The 21,315-nt window shown below is 36.1% G+C and overlaps 4 protein-coding genes across 6 annotated transcripts in view; 2 read left to right on the plus strand and 2 right to left on the minus strand.

Annotated features, from left to right (window-relative positions):
* The window catches only part of LOC123874534, a 275,616-nt gene that overhangs the window by 76,820 nt on the left and 177,481 nt on the right, over window positions 1–21,315 (plus strand). The gene's annotated exons all lie outside the window — the stretch shown is intronic.
* Window positions 10–1,707, minus strand: LOC123874529 (putative nuclease HARBI1). The gene is made up of 4 exons (XM_045919943.1): window positions 1,150–1,707; window positions 778–1,059; window positions 223–610; window positions 10–143 (listed from the first exon to the last, which is right to left on the minus strand). Exons 1-4 carry the CDS (start codon window positions 1,408–1,410, stop codon window positions 19–21), a joined length of 1,056 nt encoding a protein of 351 aa, XP_045775899.1. The 5' UTR covers window positions 1,411–1,707; the 3' UTR covers window positions 10–18.
* LOC123874532 lies at window positions 5,588–8,416 on the plus strand. Of its 3 annotated transcripts, XM_045919948.1 has the most exons (8): window positions 5,588–5,723; window positions 5,820–5,929; window positions 6,015–6,249; window positions 6,800–6,871; window positions 6,952–7,020; window positions 7,101–7,157; window positions 7,515–7,584; window positions 8,241–8,277. In XM_045919948.1, exons 1-7 carry the CDS (start codon window positions 5,658–5,660, stop codon window positions 7,575–7,577), a joined length of 672 nt encoding a protein of 223 aa, XP_045775904.1. In that variant the 5' UTR covers window positions 5,588–5,657; the 3' UTR covers window positions 7,578–7,584; window positions 8,241–8,277. The 3 variants fall into 3 exon arrangements, with proteins under 3 accessions (XP_045775904.1, XP_045775905.1, XP_045775902.1); XM_045919949.1 differs by lacking the exon at window positions 7,101–7,157; XM_045919946.1 differs by lacking the exons at window positions 7,101–7,157; window positions 7,515–7,584 and having other exon boundaries at window positions 8,241–8,416.
* LOC123874530 (putative nuclease HARBI1) lies at window positions 8,426–10,123 on the minus strand. Its single transcript, XM_045919944.1, has 4 exons — window positions 9,566–10,123; window positions 9,194–9,475; window positions 8,639–9,026; window positions 8,426–8,559 (listed from the first exon to the last, which is right to left on the minus strand). The coding sequence occupies exons 1-4, from the start codon at window positions 9,824–9,826 to the stop codon at window positions 8,435–8,437; spliced, it is 1,056 nt and encodes a 351-aa protein (XP_045775900.1). The 5' UTR covers window positions 9,827–10,123; the 3' UTR covers window positions 8,426–8,434.

A 21,315-nucleotide genomic window follows, 5' to 3' on the forward strand; every position in this document is an offset into this window, starting at 1 on the left:
TATTTTTTAATTAATTTACTAGCTAAAATGTTGGTCAATAAACGCACGCAGAAAAGCACTATTTCCCATTCTTCCTCTTCCAGCCTCATTCGAATGTGCTGCAGAGTCATCCTCCTGAACAATATGGACATTACCATCATTTTCTGAAATAAAGTAATAATTGTTAAAAATATTGCTTAACAAATAAATGTTGATGAAAAATTATGCTAAACTAAAAATTACCTGGAACAGGGTCCTGTTGGTCTATTGCAATATTATGCAAAACTGCAAGAGCCACAATTGTAGGTTTTACATTGTGCATGTGAACAGTGACTCCATACAACAAACTTTGGAACCGTTGCTTCCACACGCCAAAGCAACGTTCTACACAGTTCCGTGTAGCAATTTGAGCACGATTGTAATTTTCTTCACGTGCATTTTGAGGTCTCAGAATGGGCGTGAATAGATATCTTTCCAGGCGGTACCCCGAATCTCCTAAGAGTCGCCCCTTAAAGTCTCCGCGCTCGAAGCGCTCTTTAAGGGTGGACTCATTAAAGATGCGGGAGTCGTGGGTACTACCACGCCATCTGGCAACAATATCTCTGATGCGTAGTTTAGCATCACAAGTTACCTGAAAAAATATGTCTGCATTTAAAATAAAAAACAATTAATACAAAAAAAGTAAAGGACCTAGGGCCATGGAGTCTTAATGCTGCCTGTCTGTCCAGCACGGAGATGCTATAGGTTTTGTTGCTGTACATGTACTTATTAGGTAAAAGTATGTATTAGGTACAGTACCTGGACATTCATCGAATAAAATCCCTTTCTATTTATGTAGTACTGAGCTGCATCACCGCCATATTTCTTTATTTTAATATGAGTACAGTCAATGCAGCCCAGTACAGAAGGAAAATTCCTGATTTCTTGAAATTCTCTGATAACTGTTTGTTGTTCTATCAGAGTCTGAGGCATTTTAATATAAGTCGCTGAGTGCCGAGCTATCGCGCGAGCTACTCTGGCACAAATGCGGCTTACAGTTGGTTGAGACAACCCATGTAAATCTCCCCCATCTTCTTGAACCTAGACAAAAAGTACATGTTAGAAGAAATCACATATAAAAGGAATAATTAAGTACATGAATAGAAACTTCGAAATTAAGTAGGAACTTACTTCACGACGTCCCCAGCATCTTATAGCAGTTAAAACTTGCAACTCTGGTGAAGTACCACAGCCTCTTGAATCGAGTTGCAAATCTTGCCTGACGAGATTAATAATAAACCTTGCGGTATCTTTACTGAAGCGGTATCGCCGTTTAAACTCGATATCCGGCAAAGAAAACGGGTCAAATCTCTTCTGGTACACCTTCTGACGACGGCGACGTGTAGGGTTTTCGACATTCTCGATGGCGGCTATAGCTTGCAGAGCTTGCATTATGATACTTTGATATGATAATAATAAATTACGTACAAATAATTACAAACTACAATGCAATGACACTAGCATCAACGAAAATAATTATTAACTACACTTCAATCAAATTATCAGCTGTCATCTGAAGACAAGACGGCGGCCATGTTGTTCTTTATTAAGGGTTTATAGTAGGGTTGAGCCTGTTATAAGTTATGGAGCCGCTATTGAATACTTTAAGAGCATTATAGCACTATTGAACGTTTATGAAAGATGTTTTTGAGAACTTTGCTTATAACAAGCTAATAAAGCTTCTATAAATTTTTATGAATAAGACTGTAACAGTCTTATTCATAAAAATCCCTTATTATAGGTTTAAATCGTTCATTAGCTAAAATACTCATTAGGCCTATTAAACGTTTCATAACTTTCTTTTTTCATAAAGGTTCAATAAACCTCTCACAGCTAAATTCTCGCTATAGGCTAGTTTCGCTTTATTATGTTGTCGTTCTGATGAATTCATAGACAAAATGCCAAAAATACTGGGCTCATGCTGGGCTCTGTGACAAAAAGTGACGCATGTGTGACATTTGTATACGTCAAAAGTGTCAACCAGGGCCTGTCAAGTCGAGGGCGAAGTAGATGCATCAGTCCATCCCTCTCGTTTTGAACCGTGGCTCCTTTTGTCTCGTTCTACCCGACTATGTACATTTGATTTGTATATAATGAGAGTATATATACTAGATCTCAGTATATAATCGAATTTAATTGGTTCATTTGAAATGCACGTAAATTTTTATTGGCTATTTGCATTTGAATGAGCCAATAAGAAGCCACCACTATTTCGAATTAGCCAATAAGTTAAGATTAAACGAAAAAAAAAAAACATGGCTGTTGTGTGTCATTTTCAACAATAATCAATAATTTTCACCATTCATCTTGACCTCCATTTTTTCTAAACGAATTTATTGGTGCGATAATTTGAAAAATTGGACCCGGTGCTTCGCTTCAGTTTTAACAGGATCCTTTTATATTTATTATTTCCTAATTCTTTTTTAGTTTGTTTTGTGTAAAAGATGTACCTATAGTATGATTTACGCTTGGTATTCTGCTAAAATGTGATCTTAGGGCAATCTATTGCTTAAAGATAGCGTAAACAGAATTTTTGTCCTCAAGTGCTAAAATTTATTCGCGATGAGGCAGTGTTGTGTTCCTGGGTGTAAAAACACCTCCAATTTACGCAAGGTACCGTTTACGAAGGTAACTTGGAAGGCATGGTTAGTTCGATGTCCATTTCTTCGCAAATATTCCCGTAAGTCATTAGAGAATGTTAAGATTTGCGAACTTCATTTTTTACCTCAACATGTTAAATCTCACAGACTAACGGCAGATGCAATTCCTACATTGCATCTGCCTAAGCAAAATATAGCTACATCTTCTCGAAACGAGCAATTTTTGGAAGTATTTCCTCTTCAATCTGGCCAACCTCTCAGTGTAAGAATTGTTAATCCATCAGTCTCTCTGATAGACACAGTTAATGTTCAAACTGACTTTGATTACAATAAACAATCTGTTTTTCCACCTACAAATGATCAAGTCCCAAGTGTTCAAAGTAGAGATATTACTGAACGTGATTTTGAACCTAACAATCAGAGTATTGTTACACCAAGTAATGAGCAAGTCCAGTGTGTGGCTTCTCAAATAAATAAAGAAACTACTGAACCTGATTTTTACGTACAGTCTGATTCTATGACAGATTCTATAACTACAAATGTAGTACATTCCTGTAGTACAAGTACAGAAACTCAAAACCAATCTACAGAGCCAGAACTAACAGTTGGTCAACTGAGTCCTCTTCCATCTAACACCATGCCTTCTGATGTTATATCTGCCATACAAAGAACTCCAGTACGTGTAAAATCACATTCTAGACGTCATAAGTCCCATGTAAAGTCAGATTTAATTCCTAGAGTTCGTTTAGGTCAAAATGAGACCCCTCGTAAGCAAAAGCTACGTGTGGGGAATGAAATGTTAAAAATGATGACCCAAATATCTTTCATTATATGATAGACAAAAATAAATTATACCACATGTATGATGTTCCGCACCTACTAAAATGTTTTCGCAATAATTTCCAGAAGAAGGACTTGCTGATTGGAACCCAGCGTGCGCAATGGAACTACATCGAAATGGTGTATGCTTCAGATGGCGCACAGGGTCGTGCGAGAACTACCAAATTAACCGACAAGCATATTAAACCAAACTCTTATGACAAAATGAAGGTCAGTAAATATTTTATTTGTTTATTATCATCTTATCGCCAGCCCACTACTGAGTAGGCATGCATTCAGGTTTCTTCACGATGTACTCCTTCACCTTTAAAGAAACCTTAATTACCTAAAATGCACATAACACCGAAAAGTTAGAGGTGTGTGTCTGAGATTGAAGCTTCTACCCTCTGTATAAGAGGCTGTAATCTCAACCACTAGGCTATCACCACTTATCATAGTATACATATATAAATTACTAGCAGTTGCCCGTGACTTCGTCCGCGTACAATTTTTAGGGTTCCATACCTCAAAAGGAAAAACGGAACTCTTATAGGATCTCCGATTTGAAGGCGGACGTCCTAACCAGTAGTGACTAGGCTATCACAGTTATTATAAAATTTGTGGTTACATCAAACAAAAAAAAATTAAATTGTGGTCATGAACTAATAAATAATTAGTATGTATTTACAATTTTTGAAGTAAGATAACTATATCAAGTGGGGTAGGTATCATATAAAAGGTCTTATCCTGTGCATTCTAAAAACAGATTTTTATTTATTTTTATGCATCATAGTTTTTGAACTATCATGCAAAATGTCAAAAAAATACGACTGTAGTACGGAGCCTTGTTGCGCGAGCCTGACTCGCACTTGGCTGGTTTTTAATTACTAATGAGATTAAGAAATGTTTCCACTGTGAAATTCCTCACTTAGGCTGAGATCTATATGGTGGTCAAAGTCAAAGGACTTTGCTCAAACTTAAGTTTTAAGCTTGAAACACACCTTGTGACGTCTTGCGCACATCATCTCAACCCATTGCCAGCCCACTACTGAGAACAGGTCTGCTCTCAGAATCAGAAGGGCTTAGGCCTACACTACACTAGTGTGGATTAGTCTTAACTATTAGGCTGCTGCTCTTTGTGGTTAGCGCATTGTCATAATCGCTACCCATATCATAAATGTGAAAGTATGTTTGTTTGTTGGTTGCGCGTAAAACCTATTATATAGGCACCAAGCATTGCCTCCAGTATTTTTAATTGTAATCATATTGCAACTTCTTCTTTTCTTCTCTGTGGCTCTTTGTAATATTGCAACTTTCAAATTTACAGGTCAAATTTGCTGCACAAGTCTTCAGCAGAGAGGTGTTTGCAGCCTTACAGAACAGGATGAAGACATATGAAGATCTGCAATTAGTACATAATTATAGTGTTCCATCTGTGAACATTGATAATGGTTTCTTCACTGCTGAAATCATCTTATTCATTAACGATTTGTTTGACAGCCTGAACTGTGCCGGTCATACTAGAGGCGAACTATCTAACGCTTTGTCCTTGAATTCAACTCATTTAGAATTTTGGAATAATGCATTGAAGAAACTACAATCAATGAAATTTGACGCAACAGACTCAAGAGAAATACATAACAAATTTTATACAAAAAAAAAACAGCTGTTGAGTTTCTTGCCGGTTCTTCTCATGCATTCCGAACCGGTGGTAGTGTAAAAAGATTTTTAATGAAAATACATTTTTTTCACTGAAATTTTGTTTACTTTTTCGCAAATTCCAAGCGTTTCGACCTCATCTAGCATGGTCTGTGATCTCTAGGTTTTTTTTTTTTTTTTTTTTTTTTTTTTTTTCGTCTGGCAAGAGTTTTACACGGATTAATGGTCTGTGGTTTTACTACGTCACGTCCTTTTCCGGCCTCCCACCCCACTGAACTCTCGTAAACGTAGAATTGTAAGAAAGAGAGGGCAGGGGCCACCATTGATAAATCCATTGTTTGGCTATTGTATTTTATAGAGAGAGTGAGAAAAAAGATAAATTACATGAATGGGACACTTTATATACATTCCTCGCCTCCGCCCGCCATTTTAGTAAGCTATTTATAGTCTATGAACTAGTGCGTCTTCTTTTGTTTCTGGTCGGTGGTGTCAACTGTCAGGAGGATAGGTTGGATCATTTGGATATTATCGTTCGGAGTTTTGTTTATAACTTAATTAAAAATGGAAACAGGAAGAAAAGTGGCTAAAAAGCGAGAAAGAAGTGAGAATTGGTTAAGTGAAGACAAGGTTAGTACCTACAGCAGTTCTCTACAATCTACACAAGTGTGTATTCGGTGTACTTCCTTTTTTTATATATATTTACGTGTTTATTTCTTTCCGTAGTATTTATTAATGGAGTTGGTCAGGGAGAGGGTGGCTGTGATTGAAAACAAAAACACGGACACTAACACTAATTCCAAAAAGCAGGCAGCGTGGGCAGATTTGTTAAATAGGTATCTAATTATGGTGTTGTTAAAATCAATACAATGCATTATACTTGTAAATAAACATTACATGTCATAATATTATTGTTCACAGTTTTAACAGTATGTGTAAGGGGAGCAAACGTATCCTTCCACAGCTAAAATCACAATGGGGCATCATTAAGATGCACGAAAAACGATTAAAATCATTAGAGCGGAAGCAAATCATTGCTACAGGTGGCGGCCCACCGCCACAGTTGGACCCTCTAAAGAGTGAAGACATCAGTGCATGGCTTCCCAATGAATTTGTGATCGACACAAATGAATTTGATTCTGATCAAATCAATCAGGTGAATGTTTTACAATATATTGTGTAGGTTTATGATCTGAACATTGGTGACAAGGGTCTTTTCATGTTAATGAAGTAACTTATAAGTCTCGTTGTTGTGAGAGATATTATACATCTTTATTATTATGTCTTAGTTGCTAGTTCATGTACTTAATACAACTTAATTAGGATATTATTTGTTATCAAATAGTTTTCTAGTGTTTCAGTCTGTACTCTCACATCCATATATCATCATCATCATAATCAACCCATCGCTGACTCACTACAGAGCATGGATCTCCTCTCAGGGTTTGGCCATAGACTACCACGTTGGCCAAGTGCACAATGGCAGACTTCACACATCTTTGAGGACATTATGGAGAACTCTCAAGCATGCAGGTTTCCTCATGATGTCAAGTGATATTTAATTATTTAAAATGCACATAACTCTGAAAAGTTAGGTGTGTGTCTGTGATTGAACCCCTGACTCTGATTAGGAGGTGGACGTCCTAACCACTATCACAGGCTATCACAGTACTTTATCCATATATATGAGTAATATATAATTTCAGGTCAAGGTTGGAGGGCTGTCACCAGATGAAATCATCTTAGAGGTACATCAGGAGGATGGAATTACAGAAGAGGTAAATTAATATTTAACAACATGGGTTGATCAATGAATTTTGATAGTCATCCCAATTTAATAACACTTTTATTGCTTCAGGTCCTACCTCATACTACTCCTCCTACTAATCATGAGATGAGCAAAATAAATCAAGAAAATGAGAACAAGGTCATAATGACCTCATATCAAATGCTGCACAAGTACCTACAGGTTCATCAACTTCACCTAACACACTTTTATTGCTTCAGATCCTACCTATAACTAATGAGAATGACCAGCGGAAAAAAGAAGGAAATGAGAACAAGGTAAATATTGAATGCTGCCCAAGTACCTACAGGTTAATCAACTTCACCAAAAATTCTACGCTGCAGGTGCAGCTTTTTCCACAATTTTTTCCTTGGCAACCGGTTTCTTCCTTTTTCCATCCCCTAAACTTGGCAACTGGTTAGTACTTCATAGCCTTTTTACCACTGAGCACTCATAAAAATAATTATATTACATTAGAACAATAAATAACCAAACCTCAACTACAGTAATTAAATTACATACTATGAGGATGGTTTTATCATGTATTCATTAATTTGTATTTGATAAAAATTTGAATATGTAAGTCTTTCCTATGCCAATGAGTTGATTTTAATAAGTAATAATTATTATTCTAGGTTGAGTCTGCACTGACCAATCGTTTAATAAGAAAAAAGAAGAATAAAAAAAAAAGAAAATGAGAACAAGGTAAAACAAATATTCAAAAGCATCAAGGTAGTGGCAGCAGCCTTTGAATTTGAAATGTTTCAGAAATAGTGCTTTTATATCCATCTAGACCTAAAATTGATGGGGAATTTGAACATAAAACATCTTTTGACTTCAAAGCACACATTTTTTTTTTTGTTAATGTACAAATCCATCCATACTATATATCACACTTAATATTATAAAGCAGAAAGTTTGTATGTGTGTGTGTGTATGTTTGTTACTCCTTCACGCAAAAACTACTGGACGGATTGGACTGAAATTTAGAATGGAGATAGATTATACCCTGGATTAGCACATAGGCTACTTTTTATCCCGGAAAATCAAAGAGTTCCCACGGGAATTTTAAAAAACCTACATCCACGCGAACGAAGTCGCGGGCATCAGCTAGTAATTTTATAAATGCGAAAGTGTGTCTGTCTATCTGTTACCTTTTCATGGCCCAACAGTTGAACCGATTCTGACGAAATTTGGTACAGGGTCAGCTTATATCCCGGGGACGGACATAGGCTACTTTTATCCTGGAAAATCAAACAGTTCCCACGGGATCATTAAAAACCTAAATCAAGCGGACGAAGTCGCGGGCATCCTCTAGTAGTAAGTATAAGTAAATACCTATAATATTTTGTATATTACAGACATCTGCTGCTGCAAATGCCATCGCAAGCGTGGAAATCGATTGCAGGAGGGAGCTCCACAGAGCTCAAATGGATAATGAGAAAAGGATAGCTCGAAATTTAGATTTAGAAGAAATTTTGATTAAAAAAAAAATTGAATATTATGAAAAAAATAAATAAAATGCTTTAAAATAACATATTTTTTAATTAATTTACTAGCTAAAATGTTGGTCAATAAACGCACGCAGAAAAGCACTATTTCCCATTCTTCCTCTTCCAGCCTCATTCGAATGTGCTGCAGAGTCATCCTCCTGAACAATATGGACATTACCATCATTTTCTGAAATAAAGTAATAATTGTTAAAAATATTGCTTAACAAATAAATGTTGATGAAAAATTATGCTAAACTAAAAATTACCTGGAACAGGGTCCTGTTGGTCTATTGCAATATTATGCAAAACTGCAAGAGCCACAATTGTAGGTTTTACATTGTGCATGTGAACAGTGACTCCATACAACAAACTTTGGAACCGTTGCTTCCACACGCCAAAGCAACGTTCTACACAGTTCCGTGTAGCAATTTGAGCACGATTGTAATTTTCTTCACGTGCATTTTGAGGTCTCAGAATGGGCGTGAATAGATATCTTTCCAGGCGGTACCCCGAATCTCCTAAGAGTCGCCCCTTAAAGTCTCCGCGCTCGAAGCGCTCTTTAAGGGTGGACTCATTAAAGATGCGGGAGTCGTGGGTACTACCACGCCATCTGGCAACAATATCTCTGATGCGTAGTTTAGCATCACAAGTTACCTGAAAAAATATGTCTGCATTTAAAATAAAAAACAATTAATACAAAAAAAGTAAAGGACCTAGGGCCATGGAGTCTTAATGCTGCCTGTCTGTCCAGCACGGAGATGCTATAGGTTTTGTTGCTGTACATGTACTTATTAGGTAAAAGTATGTATTAGGTACAGTACCTGGACATTCATCGAATAAAATCCCTTTCTATTTATGTAGTACTGAGCTGCATCACCGCCATATTTCTTTATTTTAATATGAGTACAGTCAATGCAGCCCAGTACAGAAGGAAAATTCCTGATTTCTTGAAATTCTCTGATAACTGTTTGTTGTTCTATCAGAGTCTGAGGCATTTTAATATAAGTCGCTGAGTGCCGAGCTATCGCGCGAGCTACTCTGGCACAAATGCGGCTTACAGTTGGTTGAGACAACCCATGTAAATCTCCCCCATCTTCTTGAACCTAGACAAAAAGTACATGTTAGAAGAAATCACATATAAAAGGAATAATTAAGTACATGAATAGAAACTTCGAAATTAAGTAGGAACTTACTTCACGACGTCCCCAGCATCTTATAGCAGTTAAAACTTGCAACTCTGGTGAAGTACCACAGCCTCTTGAATCGAGTTGCAAATCTTGCCTGACGAGATTAATAATAAACCTTGCGGTATCTTTACTGAAGCGGTATCGCCGTTTAAACTCGATATCCGGCAAAGAAAACGGGTCAAATCTCTTCTGGTACACCTTCTGACGACGGCGACGTGTAGGGTTTTCGACATTCTCGATGGCGGCTATAGCTTGCAGAGCTTGCATTATGATACTTTGATATGATAATAATAAATTACGTACAAATAATTACAAACTACAATGCAATGACACTAGCATCAACGAAAATAATTATTAACTACACTTCAATCAAATTATCAGCTGTCATCTGAAGACAAGACGGCGGCCATGTTGTTCTTTATTAAGGGTTTATAGTAGGGTTGAGCCTGTTATAAGTTATGGAGCCGCTATTGAATACTTTAAGAGCATTATAGCACTATTGAACGTTTATGAAAGATGTTTTTGAGAACTTTGCTTATAACAAGCTAATAAAGCTTCTATAAATTTTTATGAATAAGACTGTAAGTGTTTATTTCATGTCAATCGGTTCATAAATAAAAAAGTTATGTCAATTTAAAGAATCACGCTACCCGAAAAGTCACTATTCTACGCGAACGAAGTCGCGGGCACAGCTAGTACCTAATATTGTAGCCAAAAGTATGTTACTCCGAAGCATGACTCTCATATAAGGAGGTTGTCCTACTGGTAACATTTGTCCTCCCCATATTGAGTTCAGCTAAAGCTTTTGATAGGTTTACAGAGCCATTTAAAAGCCCACTTAGTTTGTTTTCAATTGTATCGTTTACTTTACTACCGATTATATTGCGCTTAATGATGATATCAATTTGCTCAAAGACTATTTAGACCGAATATAGTTAGCTCAATGCGTTGGTTGGACGTTTGACTCATTTCCAAACTACTATTGTCTTCATTACCCCCTAAATTGATCAAGACCAAAATAGACGTATCTATTTAGTGTCTATTTCAGTGGGCTATAAGTACTCAAAACGCTGGAAGAGATATGTCAATCGATTTTTTTGCAGAATCGAAACTCGCCGTGTCCCACGGAGCGTAAAAATCCAAAGTAACAAGTGTAAATTAAAAATTTATAACACCCCCGACAAGTGAAAGTTACAGTAAGAAGTAGAAAAGAGCTGATAACTTTCAAACGGCTGAACCGATTTTCTTGAATTATAGCTAAGAACATTCTCATTTAAGCGACCTTTCAAACAAAAAAAACTAAATTAAAATCGGTTCATTAGTTTAGGAGCTACGATGCCACAGACAGATACACAGATACACACGTCAAACTTATAACACCCCTCTTTTTGGGTCGGGGGTTAAAAATTGAATATTATAAAACATACGTTCGACTTCTTTAATATAAGTTTCAAGGTAAAGGGATTGGCTGTGAAAAGCTAGCAGATACACAGTCAGACAGACAGATAGATAGATAGATAAGCTTTTACATTTTTATATTAAGTATAATATTAGTATGGATATGCATTATATTTAAAACTAAACAATTGCAATCGCAGTCACAAAAACACCACTCTCTGCCTTTTCTATTTCGTCAATAGACTATTTTAAAGAAACAATATTTTGTCAAACTTAACAACTTTATGTCATGACTCGTGGTATAAAAATGGTTTCCCAGACACAATCACTTTCTCATAATGTGGTTGAACTATATAAACAAAATCATAAGAAAAGCACTAAAACATTTCAAAGCACTTCAACGTTTCAACTAGAAGGAGATCCAGCTATTTATGAATGGGAATAAGGTATCGAATTTATGGCGAGCAACTTTAGATCTTTGCTCTTGAATAAATTTAATTTATGCATCCTTTTAGCGCGGCCATCATTTACTGTTTAGATATAACCAACGAGTGCAGTAAATTCAGCATTTTTAAATTGTTTCAAGAACATTACTTAACTTTACGGCCACCCGGATAGACGAGGTTGGGTCAATAATAAATAGTATAGGAGTCAACCGTGATTTTTCGAGGAAAACTATTGGGCTATTAATATACTGGTTTATTGCGGAGAAATTTTCTGGACATGTATATTTTATTACAGCCAAGTTTACAAATTAGAAAATAGATTTTACGAAAATATACATAAACAAAAAAGCAGTTTTGTGGCTCTTTTAGATCATGATTTTCTAAGTATATATTCATACTAATCTATATCCTTTTATACATGTGAAGTATTGTGAGAGAGTTTGATTCATAGCTATTCTAGCACAGTCTCTTACACTAAAAGAGGTTACGGTAAATACGAATTGTATTGAGTCCAATCTATTAAACATGAAATCGTACTATAAAATATCAAAACACATAAAACCTAATGGTCCCTTGTTTGCGGTCAACACTTAAGAATTTACTGTCTCACAAAGTAAATGATGTCACACTATTAAATTTACTACACGAATGATCTCGTAGTTTTATTGGAGGCGTTTGATAAGATCGCTCATATAAAAACAATAAAAACAAGATTTAAACGTGTTTTGGAGGTGAAAAACATCGGCTTCTTACACTCCATTACATCTTTTTTTTGTTGGTTTTGTATATAATTAAGTATACTGATTCATTCATTGGGAGGATTAGTTCGTATAAATGCGAAGGATAAATATTTAGACATTGATACATAAAGATATTATCTTACAGTAACCTTTGGAAATGGGGACAGGGTGATAGAAACAGTGCGTAGATATTAGATACATACATAAGTGGTACAAGCTGTTCTACATGAAACAGCTAAATGAATTAATTTTATATCTGTTCCGACTCTCCTCACTGCTAGGCGTCAAATGTTCCTACATTTGACGCTAAGTAGCCCTAAGATTAAGAGGTAGCCTACGAATCGCCCATAATCGCCTATATTTCTTTGATTTCATATCACCCATAGCCTAAAATTAGAGACGTGTCGTCGATTCAAGATCAAACCCTCACTCTTATGGTTTCCTCACTTAGTTCACTCTGGTTCAGCTTTACATTTTCCATTTACCACCCAACTGCGCGAAGCTAGGCATAGCAATATGAAGACAGCTGCTCGATTGCGGTAGAATATTAGCTACAATGTCATTATCGCAATAACCTCTGATTGGTTGATACTCGCTCGCTATTGGGTATAATGCATTGTTGTAACACAAATAGCACACATTAAGCCAATCAAAAAAATTGCGATTGTAATAATGAACGACCGCAGGTTTTTTGGAGTCGACCTACAGATTTCATTATACCTCTTGACAGTTGACTTTTTACTTTTGCATATATTTCTATCTTGGATAATGTAAATCAACATACTTGAGTCACAAAAGGCGCCGCTACCGGTGGTGTGCCGCGAGGCAGTACACTCGGCCCACGCGTCACCGTCGGCACAGACTCCAAGCATAGATCACTGCGCGGGCGGACGCGCCTTCCTGCGTGTGGTCTCAGACCATGCTAAATTGAATCATTAAGCTATCTACAATTTGACACGTTGTATAATTGGATAGGTTTATTTATGCAAGATTGATTTCACGCTTCGATGCTGTTTTGAACGCTTAATTTAATGCGCTTAGCTGATTTGGGTGTTGCTTTGAAAATTTTCGATTGTTTTGTGTATCTTAAATTATTAATTATTATCGAAATTATGGAGGTGAATCTTTACTGACAAATATGTAGTTAAATTGCTGACTAAACAGTTATTGGTCTAAAGCTAGAATTTAAGAATTTTATTGAATCCAGAAATCAAAGAGTTCAAACATTGTCGCGTAAAAATAAATGACAATATTAGACAAATAATAAATAAATTAAAAATCTATAGCTGACAGAAAATATAAAATTAATTTACATAGGTACTCAGGCATGAAACGCTATAATAACGAATGAATGAATGAATATACCTACCTAGTCTACCTACTTTTATTATAAACCACAAAATTAATACTGAAAAAAGAGACAAAGACAAAGCAAAACAAAATATAGGCACAATTTAATGTTAATATAATACCTAATTATAAAATAGAATAAGAAATAAAATTTATTTGAAATTTTTTAAATTGCGGCTTATGAAAATACAGCCTTGAGTTGGCTAAATTATTTCTCATTTCAAAGGGCATTAAGCTCTGTCATATAATGTAAATGAATTACAATCCTTTATCCCTCAGCTACTAGTGTTAGGGCTACTTCACATGATAATCATTATTAAGGCATTACTCATTTATGAAGTTCAGTCATAAAATTTTCTTTAAAAGTGTATCTGACTAATAAAAACCATTTTTGTCCTTTCACAAACGTTCTCTTATAAGAAACTTCACTTATTAAAAGCTTCTCCAGTGTGAAGCTACCTTTAGAATTCTCGTAAATTTAACGTTGGAGTGTAGCACAAAGCTTCTTCATAATCTGCCGTAGGCGAGGGTTGTTAAAGCAAATCTTAGCTCTGCATTACCTATACAATAATGGACGAGTTAAAATGTTTATGAGTAAATGGAAATCGACTTTATTTACCGAGCATTTCTCAGGATGAAAGTGGAAATACTATAGTATAATTAGTTTAAACGAGTATAATACTTACCAAGGTACATATACCATTATTTGAAACCAAGGTACAATATTCACAAGTAGGTAGGTGTCTGCTTTTATTTCGCATTATTAAGACATTAAAAATAAACCAATCATGGACGAGTTAAAATGTTTATGAGTAAATGGAAATTGTCTTTATTTACTGAGCATTCCTCAGGATGTAAGTGGAAATAGTAAAGTATTATTAGTTTTGATGAGTATATTACAATATTACCAAGCTATAGGTATCATTATTTGCAACCAAGATACAATATTCACAAGTAGGTAGTTATTCTGCCTGCTTTTTGTTTCTCATTATCAGAAATTAAGACTTACAACTGAAGCAAAATTGAATTCAGTATTTAGATAATATTACAGGCAGGTAAAAGTAGTTAAATAGAATACCTACCAATTAAATCTAAATAAAATGATGAGGATGAAAATCAATTTAAATACTTACAAGTCTTTCAAAATGAATATAAAGGAGGTTTTATTCCCGCAAGTAAAACCAAACTTAGAGCTCCGGCACAATGCAATAAAAACTATGGTCTACAAAATTAAACGTTGAACGAAACATTCAAACACCAGAATAGTCTTACAAAATCGATATATAAGGAAGACGCCAACCAATGCATGCTCATTGTTTTTTCTGGCAATAAAACAAAAGACGATTCGACTACAATTTTATTATGCTCTAATTTAAGTGCTATTTCCTGCAAATAAAACCTAAATTAGAACAGAAATTTACACAATGCTATAGAAACTTTACATAAAAAAAACGTTGAACAAAACATACAACAGACAAAATCGATTTAAAGAAGACGCCGGCCAATTACATGCTCACTTTTTAATCAGACAATAAAACAAAAGACGATTCGACTCTTCAATTATTCCATGTTCACCCAGCGTTTAACCCTTTTATTGTTCGACTTAATCACATCGTTATCCGTTTGTGATTGTGCCAATGCTTTATCGCTTTCTTTGCTCCCACGTACATCTTAATCGGCTTTGATTACTTGTATTATCTGATTTCGTTTAAGTTTATTGTTGGTTAGGGCGACAACAGGATCCAAAACGCAATGATGTTTTGTATTACCTCAGTATAGGTATATGGTCAACTTCTTTTTAGAAATAGGGAGGAATATTAGATTATATCCATTACCTTGGGGAATGAATAGAATAACACAACAAACTCAAAACACAAAGTGATAAATCAGAACCCAATATTACCGAAATCAAAACTAATACTTCCTGACTCCTGAGGATATTTTGTAACAGCTCAATGAAGACAATAAGTCACATTAATCAGCTAACATCATTAGGTGCATATTGATTTTACGAGTATAATAAGCTTTCATAATATGCTAAGTAAGCTAATTTAAGCAGAATCTCTTCTATCGGGTACTCTATAATTATGATTTATTGCTACTCCACAAAGAAAAATAAGCCTAATTTGGCAATTCCTTAGGTATCATGGACTTTCGCGAAATACTAACGCCGTCTATTCAATTTTGTAACTAACAAATGTGATCTAAAAAGTTTGTGAAACAATAGATTTATCCTAGAAGTCGGTGTTTTCCCAAAGACTCTTCCAAACGATCCAAATTATATTTATTTGTAGCGACAATAGTAATTAAGCGAGCGAGCAAGTGCAAGGCGTTACGCTTGAGTTGATCTATTTCGGTCTAGTTTATTTCTGCGCGAACTCGGCGCGCTTGTCTGCAGTCGGTATACTGCTGATTTGAGCAATTTATTGCTCGCGTTTACTGCATTATTAGCATTTGATGTGTAGACTCATGTTGCACCGCATGGATCATCTAAACAAGTTATTATGTTGTGTGGATATTAACATTGGTGATATGAATTAGAAGTGACCGTAGACGCGGCCGTATTTCTACTTTCTAACAATTTTTTATTGTAGTCAGCTGAAACAGGCGCATTGAAGAAACATTGATGACTTCAATGCTAATATGTCCTTAAGGGCTAATTCGCACGAGAGCTTTTTAACTTCCGTTATAAAAGCGTTCAAATAGAACAAATGCATTCCCAGGTATCTGTTCACACTTCAACGATTTTTTTATCGCGCACTTTGTATTGTGATCGCAACGCCGGGTTTAAACGCAACGCTTTTTTAACGCTCGTGCGAATTAGGGCTTAGTGTGCTTAGTGTATATGTTCTGATTGTAGTGACTGTCAACTGACTGCAGCAATGTAACTAATCCAGCGAGAAAGTGCAAGGCGTTACGCTTGAGTTGATCTATTTCGGTCTAGTTTATTTCTGCGCGAACTCGGCGCGCTTGTCTGCAGTCGGTATACTGCTGATTTGAGCAATTTATTGCTCGCGTTTACTGCATTATTAGCATTTGATGTGTAGACTCATGTTGCACGATATGGATCATCTAAACAAGTTATTATGTTGTGTGGATATTAACATTGGTGATATGAATTAGAAGTGACCGTAGACGCGGATGTATTTCTATTTTCTAACAATTCTTTGTCGTAGTCAGCTGAAACAGGCGCATTGAGGAAACATTGCTGACTTCAATGCTTGATGTCCTTAAGGGCTAATTCGCACGAGAGTTTTTTTAACTTCCGTTATAAAAGTGTTCAAATAGAACAAATGCATTCTCAAGTATCTGTTCACATGTCAACGCTTTTTTATCGCGCACTTTGTATTGTGATCGCAACGCCGGGTTTAAACGCAACGCTTTTTTAACGCTCGTGCGAATTAGGGCTTAGTGGGCTTAGTGTATATGTTCTGATTGTACTGACTGTCAACTGACTACAGCAATGTAACTAATCGAGCGAGAAAGTGCAAGGCGTTACGCTTGAGTTGATCTATTTCGGTCTAGTTTATTTCTGCGCAAACTCGGCGCGCTTGTCTGCAGTCGGTATACTGCTGATTTGAGCAATTTATTGCTCGCGTTTACTGCATTATTAGCATTTGATGTGTAGACTCATGTTGCACGATATGGATCATCTAAACAAGTTATTATGTTGTGTGGATATTAACATTGGTGATATGAATTAGAAGTGACCGTAGACGCGGCCGTTTTCTATTTTCTAACAATATTTTTATTGGAGTCAGCTGAAACAGGCGCATTGAGGAAACATTGCTGACTTCAATGCTTGATGTCCTTAAGGGCTAATTCGCACGAGAGTTTTTTTAACGTCCGTTAAAAAAGCGTTCAAATAGAACAAATGCATTCCCAAGTATCTGTTCACACGTCAACGCTTTTTTATCGCGCACTTTGTTTTGTGATCGCAACGCCGGGTTTAAACGCAACGCTTTTTAACGCTCGTGCGAATTAGGGCTTAGTGGGCTTAGTGTATATGTTCTGATTGTACTGACTGTCAACTGACTGCAGCAATGTAACTAATCGAGCGAGCAAGTGCAAGGCGTTACGCTTGAGTTGATCTATTTCGGTCTAGTTTATTTCTTCGTGAACTCGGCGCGCTTGTCTGCCGCTGCTTTGTGAAATTTATTGCTCGCGTTTACTGCATTATTAGCATTTGATGTGTAGACTCATGTTGAACCGCATGGATCATCTAAACAAGTTATTATGTTGTGTGGATATTAACATTGGTGATATGAATAGAACTGACCGTAGACGCGGCCGTACTATATCTATTTTGTAACAATTTTTTTTATTATACTGAAACAGGCGCATTTTAGAAACATTGATGACTTCAATGCTGATATTATGTCGTTTAGTATATACATTCTGATTGTACTGACTGTCAACTGACTGCAGCAATGTAACTAATCGAGCGAGCAAGTGCAAGGCGTTACGCTTGAGTTGATCTATTTCGGTCTAGTTTATTTCTGCGCGAACTCGGCGCGCTTGTCTGCTGCTGCTTTGTGAAATTTATTGCTCGCGTTTACTGCATTATTAGCATTTGATGTGTGGACTCAAGCTGCACCGCATGGATCATCTAAATAACATATGATTGGATAATATAATATGTGTGATAATAATATTAGTTGCATAAATAGGATACTGAAATCGCAACTTTGTTACTACAAGTAATATATTGAGGGAATGGAATAAAGATCATCGTTAGCGATCAAAATTAATGTTAGCGTTGGCATTCTAGGACTACATCCAAACATTATTTTGCATTAATTTTGGGTTACTTTGTGAATGAGAAAGTGTGTCTGTTTATTCACATTCCATTCGTTTAACCGATTTTGATTTTTGGTAGAGAATTGCATCAGTTTTGATGTACAGAAATAGTCTGCATCACGGAGAAATTTCTTTTTAAGCCGGAAAATCAAAGAGTTCCCATACTTTTTTAAAAACTTTAAATCAAAAGTTATCATCTAATTATCTAATTAAATAAACTTATCATCAACATCGCTATCATTATCAACCGACAGACGTCCACTGCTGGACATAGTTCTCTTGTGGGGACTTCCACAAGCCACGGTCTTGCACCGTCTGAACAGAGTGGATTCGTTCAATCGACTTAAGTCTAACATAAGTATAGTAAAATTGAAATCGTGAAGTCGTCGTGTCGTGTTAAGTAAGAGAACTTATTTGTTGGTGGTTATTTTAGCGCCGGCGCATATATTGTGTAGCTATTGTGCTAAATAACACCATTCTAAGCGAGATAAGTACTCTTTATGCGAAGAATGAAAAATAATGAAGATTTATTGGCAAACTCTTCTATGATGGCGTAATCAAGGATTTTATGATGTGGCTTCATTCAGGTTCATTATGAAACATGCTTGTGAATTCAGTGTTAGTGACACTTTTAAAGCTTTTATTAAGGTTCACGCACATAAGCATGAACTCCGTTAGAGATGCATGTTATAGATCAAACCCCGTGTATGTATGTATGTACATATGTACTTATATAAATGCGAAAGTGTGTATGTCTCTCTGTGTGTCTAACTTTTCACGGCCCAACAGTCTAACGGATTTTGATGTTTGGTACAGAATTAGCCTACATCCCGGGGAAGGACATAGGCTACTTTTTATCCCGGAAAATCAAAGACATTTTGAAACGGGATTTTTAAAAACTTCACGCGGACGAAGTCGCGATCATCATCTAGTTTATAATATTTGTATGTATGGATTCAAGATACATGGCTTGCCAATTACTGTAAGATCAGTAGGTAAGTATACAACAATCTAGGTGTATAGACAAACCATTAACATAAAATCGATATCGATCGATAGCATCATCGATATTCGCAGAAGTCTCTGATCATCTGTTATCGTCAGTCGATAATTGAGAGTCTAAGTGGTGACCAGGTTCGAGGAAGTGCCAGGCATTAGCTGACGTGTTCCTTATTGCTAACAGATGAAAAGTGATATTGGTCGAGTGTTCTGCGAATATTATTTAGTTTGACGAGTTGTCACTTTGGGAAAGCTTTTAGGTTACCTACAGAGCTAGAAATTTCATGAAAAGGCTCGTTTAGTTGTAAATTTTTAAACGCGGTAACGTTTTTCTCCCCGTAAATGTGGTCTAATTGTCATAATTTTTGAAATTTTGTAGATATAATGAATAACTATGCTCGTAACAAGTGTAAATTAAAAATTTTCAACACCCCCGACAAATCATTTTCAAATAAATAATTATGTATATCTAGGCAACGTCCATCTTGACAGCTTGACATTTGTCAATTGACACTTGAATATTATGAACCTTACTTACCAATAAGGGTTATCTAACCTTCTTTTCTACAATAAAACTAGAAAAAAAATAGCTGATAACTTTTAAACGGCTGAACCAATTTTTTCGGATTATAGCTAAGAACACTCTCGATCAAGCCACCTTTCAAATAAAAAAAAGTAAATTAAAATCGGTTCATTCGTTTAGGCGCTACGATGCCACAGACAGATACACAGATACACAGACACACAGATACACAGATACACACGTCAAACTTATAACACCCCTCTTTTTGGGTCGGGGGTTAAAAAACTGCTTTTATGTTAAAAGTCACTAGCGTCTAATATCCATATTTTTCATCTTAAAACTTTCTGGAGTATTTTAATTTCTTTAAATTAAACTAAAATACTAAAAAAATAAAACGTAGGAGCCCAGATTAAGGCGTACATACTGAATGTAATGAGATCAAAATTGTCTAATTTTGTAAACTTTTGGGGGAAAATCGTTAAACATGTTACCTATCAGCGTACACCGGCCCAAGCGCTGCTGTTACCCCCAACACTCAGGCACACGGGGAGGTTACCTAACTGGTACCCCTACTCCGATTCTCCTAAGCCAAGATAATAGTAAACAAAACGATTATAGAAAGTTTAATTCACAATAAACGTCTCTCACAAGTAAATGCAATAAATCGGCTTAACATAATAGATCCCTAATAACTCAGCACATCGTGCGACTCCCACTCTGTGAGGACATACTTTATAGCCAGGAACATGGTTACGTAGGATGCTATTCAGATTGAGCTAATGTTTTATGTATGAAACTAATCAGGTCCCCTGAACCGAAACAGCCCGCGGTCTGAGCCCTAATAATGTATAGCTGAAGGAAAATGTGACCTTGTATATTATGTAAATGTGTTAGACACACGGCGATATAGAACCCGAAACACACTCAATAATTGCCAGCAAATAACACCACTAATTAATGATGCCTGCAATTGATGTCCACGTGAATTTACTTGTTTAAAATCTTCTTTATATCACTGAGTAACTAAGTTATTGACACGAATGTGACTAAGTTATTGAATCTTTAAAAGTCTATTTTCTATATCGGTACCAATTAGATAACACAATGCTTGAGTATAACTACTAATATTATAAATGGGACATTGGTTTGTTCTTCAATTGCGCCGCAACAGAGCACAAGATCAGCGTGACTTTTGGATAGATACCTATAGTTAAAGAACTGGTGCGTAGCATAGTCTACCTTTTATCCCGGAAAATCACGCAATAACTACTAAATGGATTTGGCTGAAATTTGGAATGGAGATAGATTATACCCTGGATTAGCACAGGTTTTATCTCGGAAAATTAAAGAGTTCCCACGGGATTTTCAAAAAACTTACATCCACGCGAACGAAGTCGCGGGCATCAACTAGTTAGAGATAAGAGTTACGGGAGTGCCGTCGAAGGGGCACACCGCCGTAGGTATATTTGAGCTCGGCCTGGTATTGCTTCGTCAATATTT

Source organism: Maniola jurtina, chromosome 18, assembly GCF_905333055.1.
Source record: "Maniola jurtina chromosome 18, ilManJurt1.1, whole genome shotgun sequence".
NCBI classification, from domain to species: domain Eukaryota; kingdom Metazoa; phylum Arthropoda; class Insecta; order Lepidoptera; family Nymphalidae; genus Maniola; species Maniola jurtina.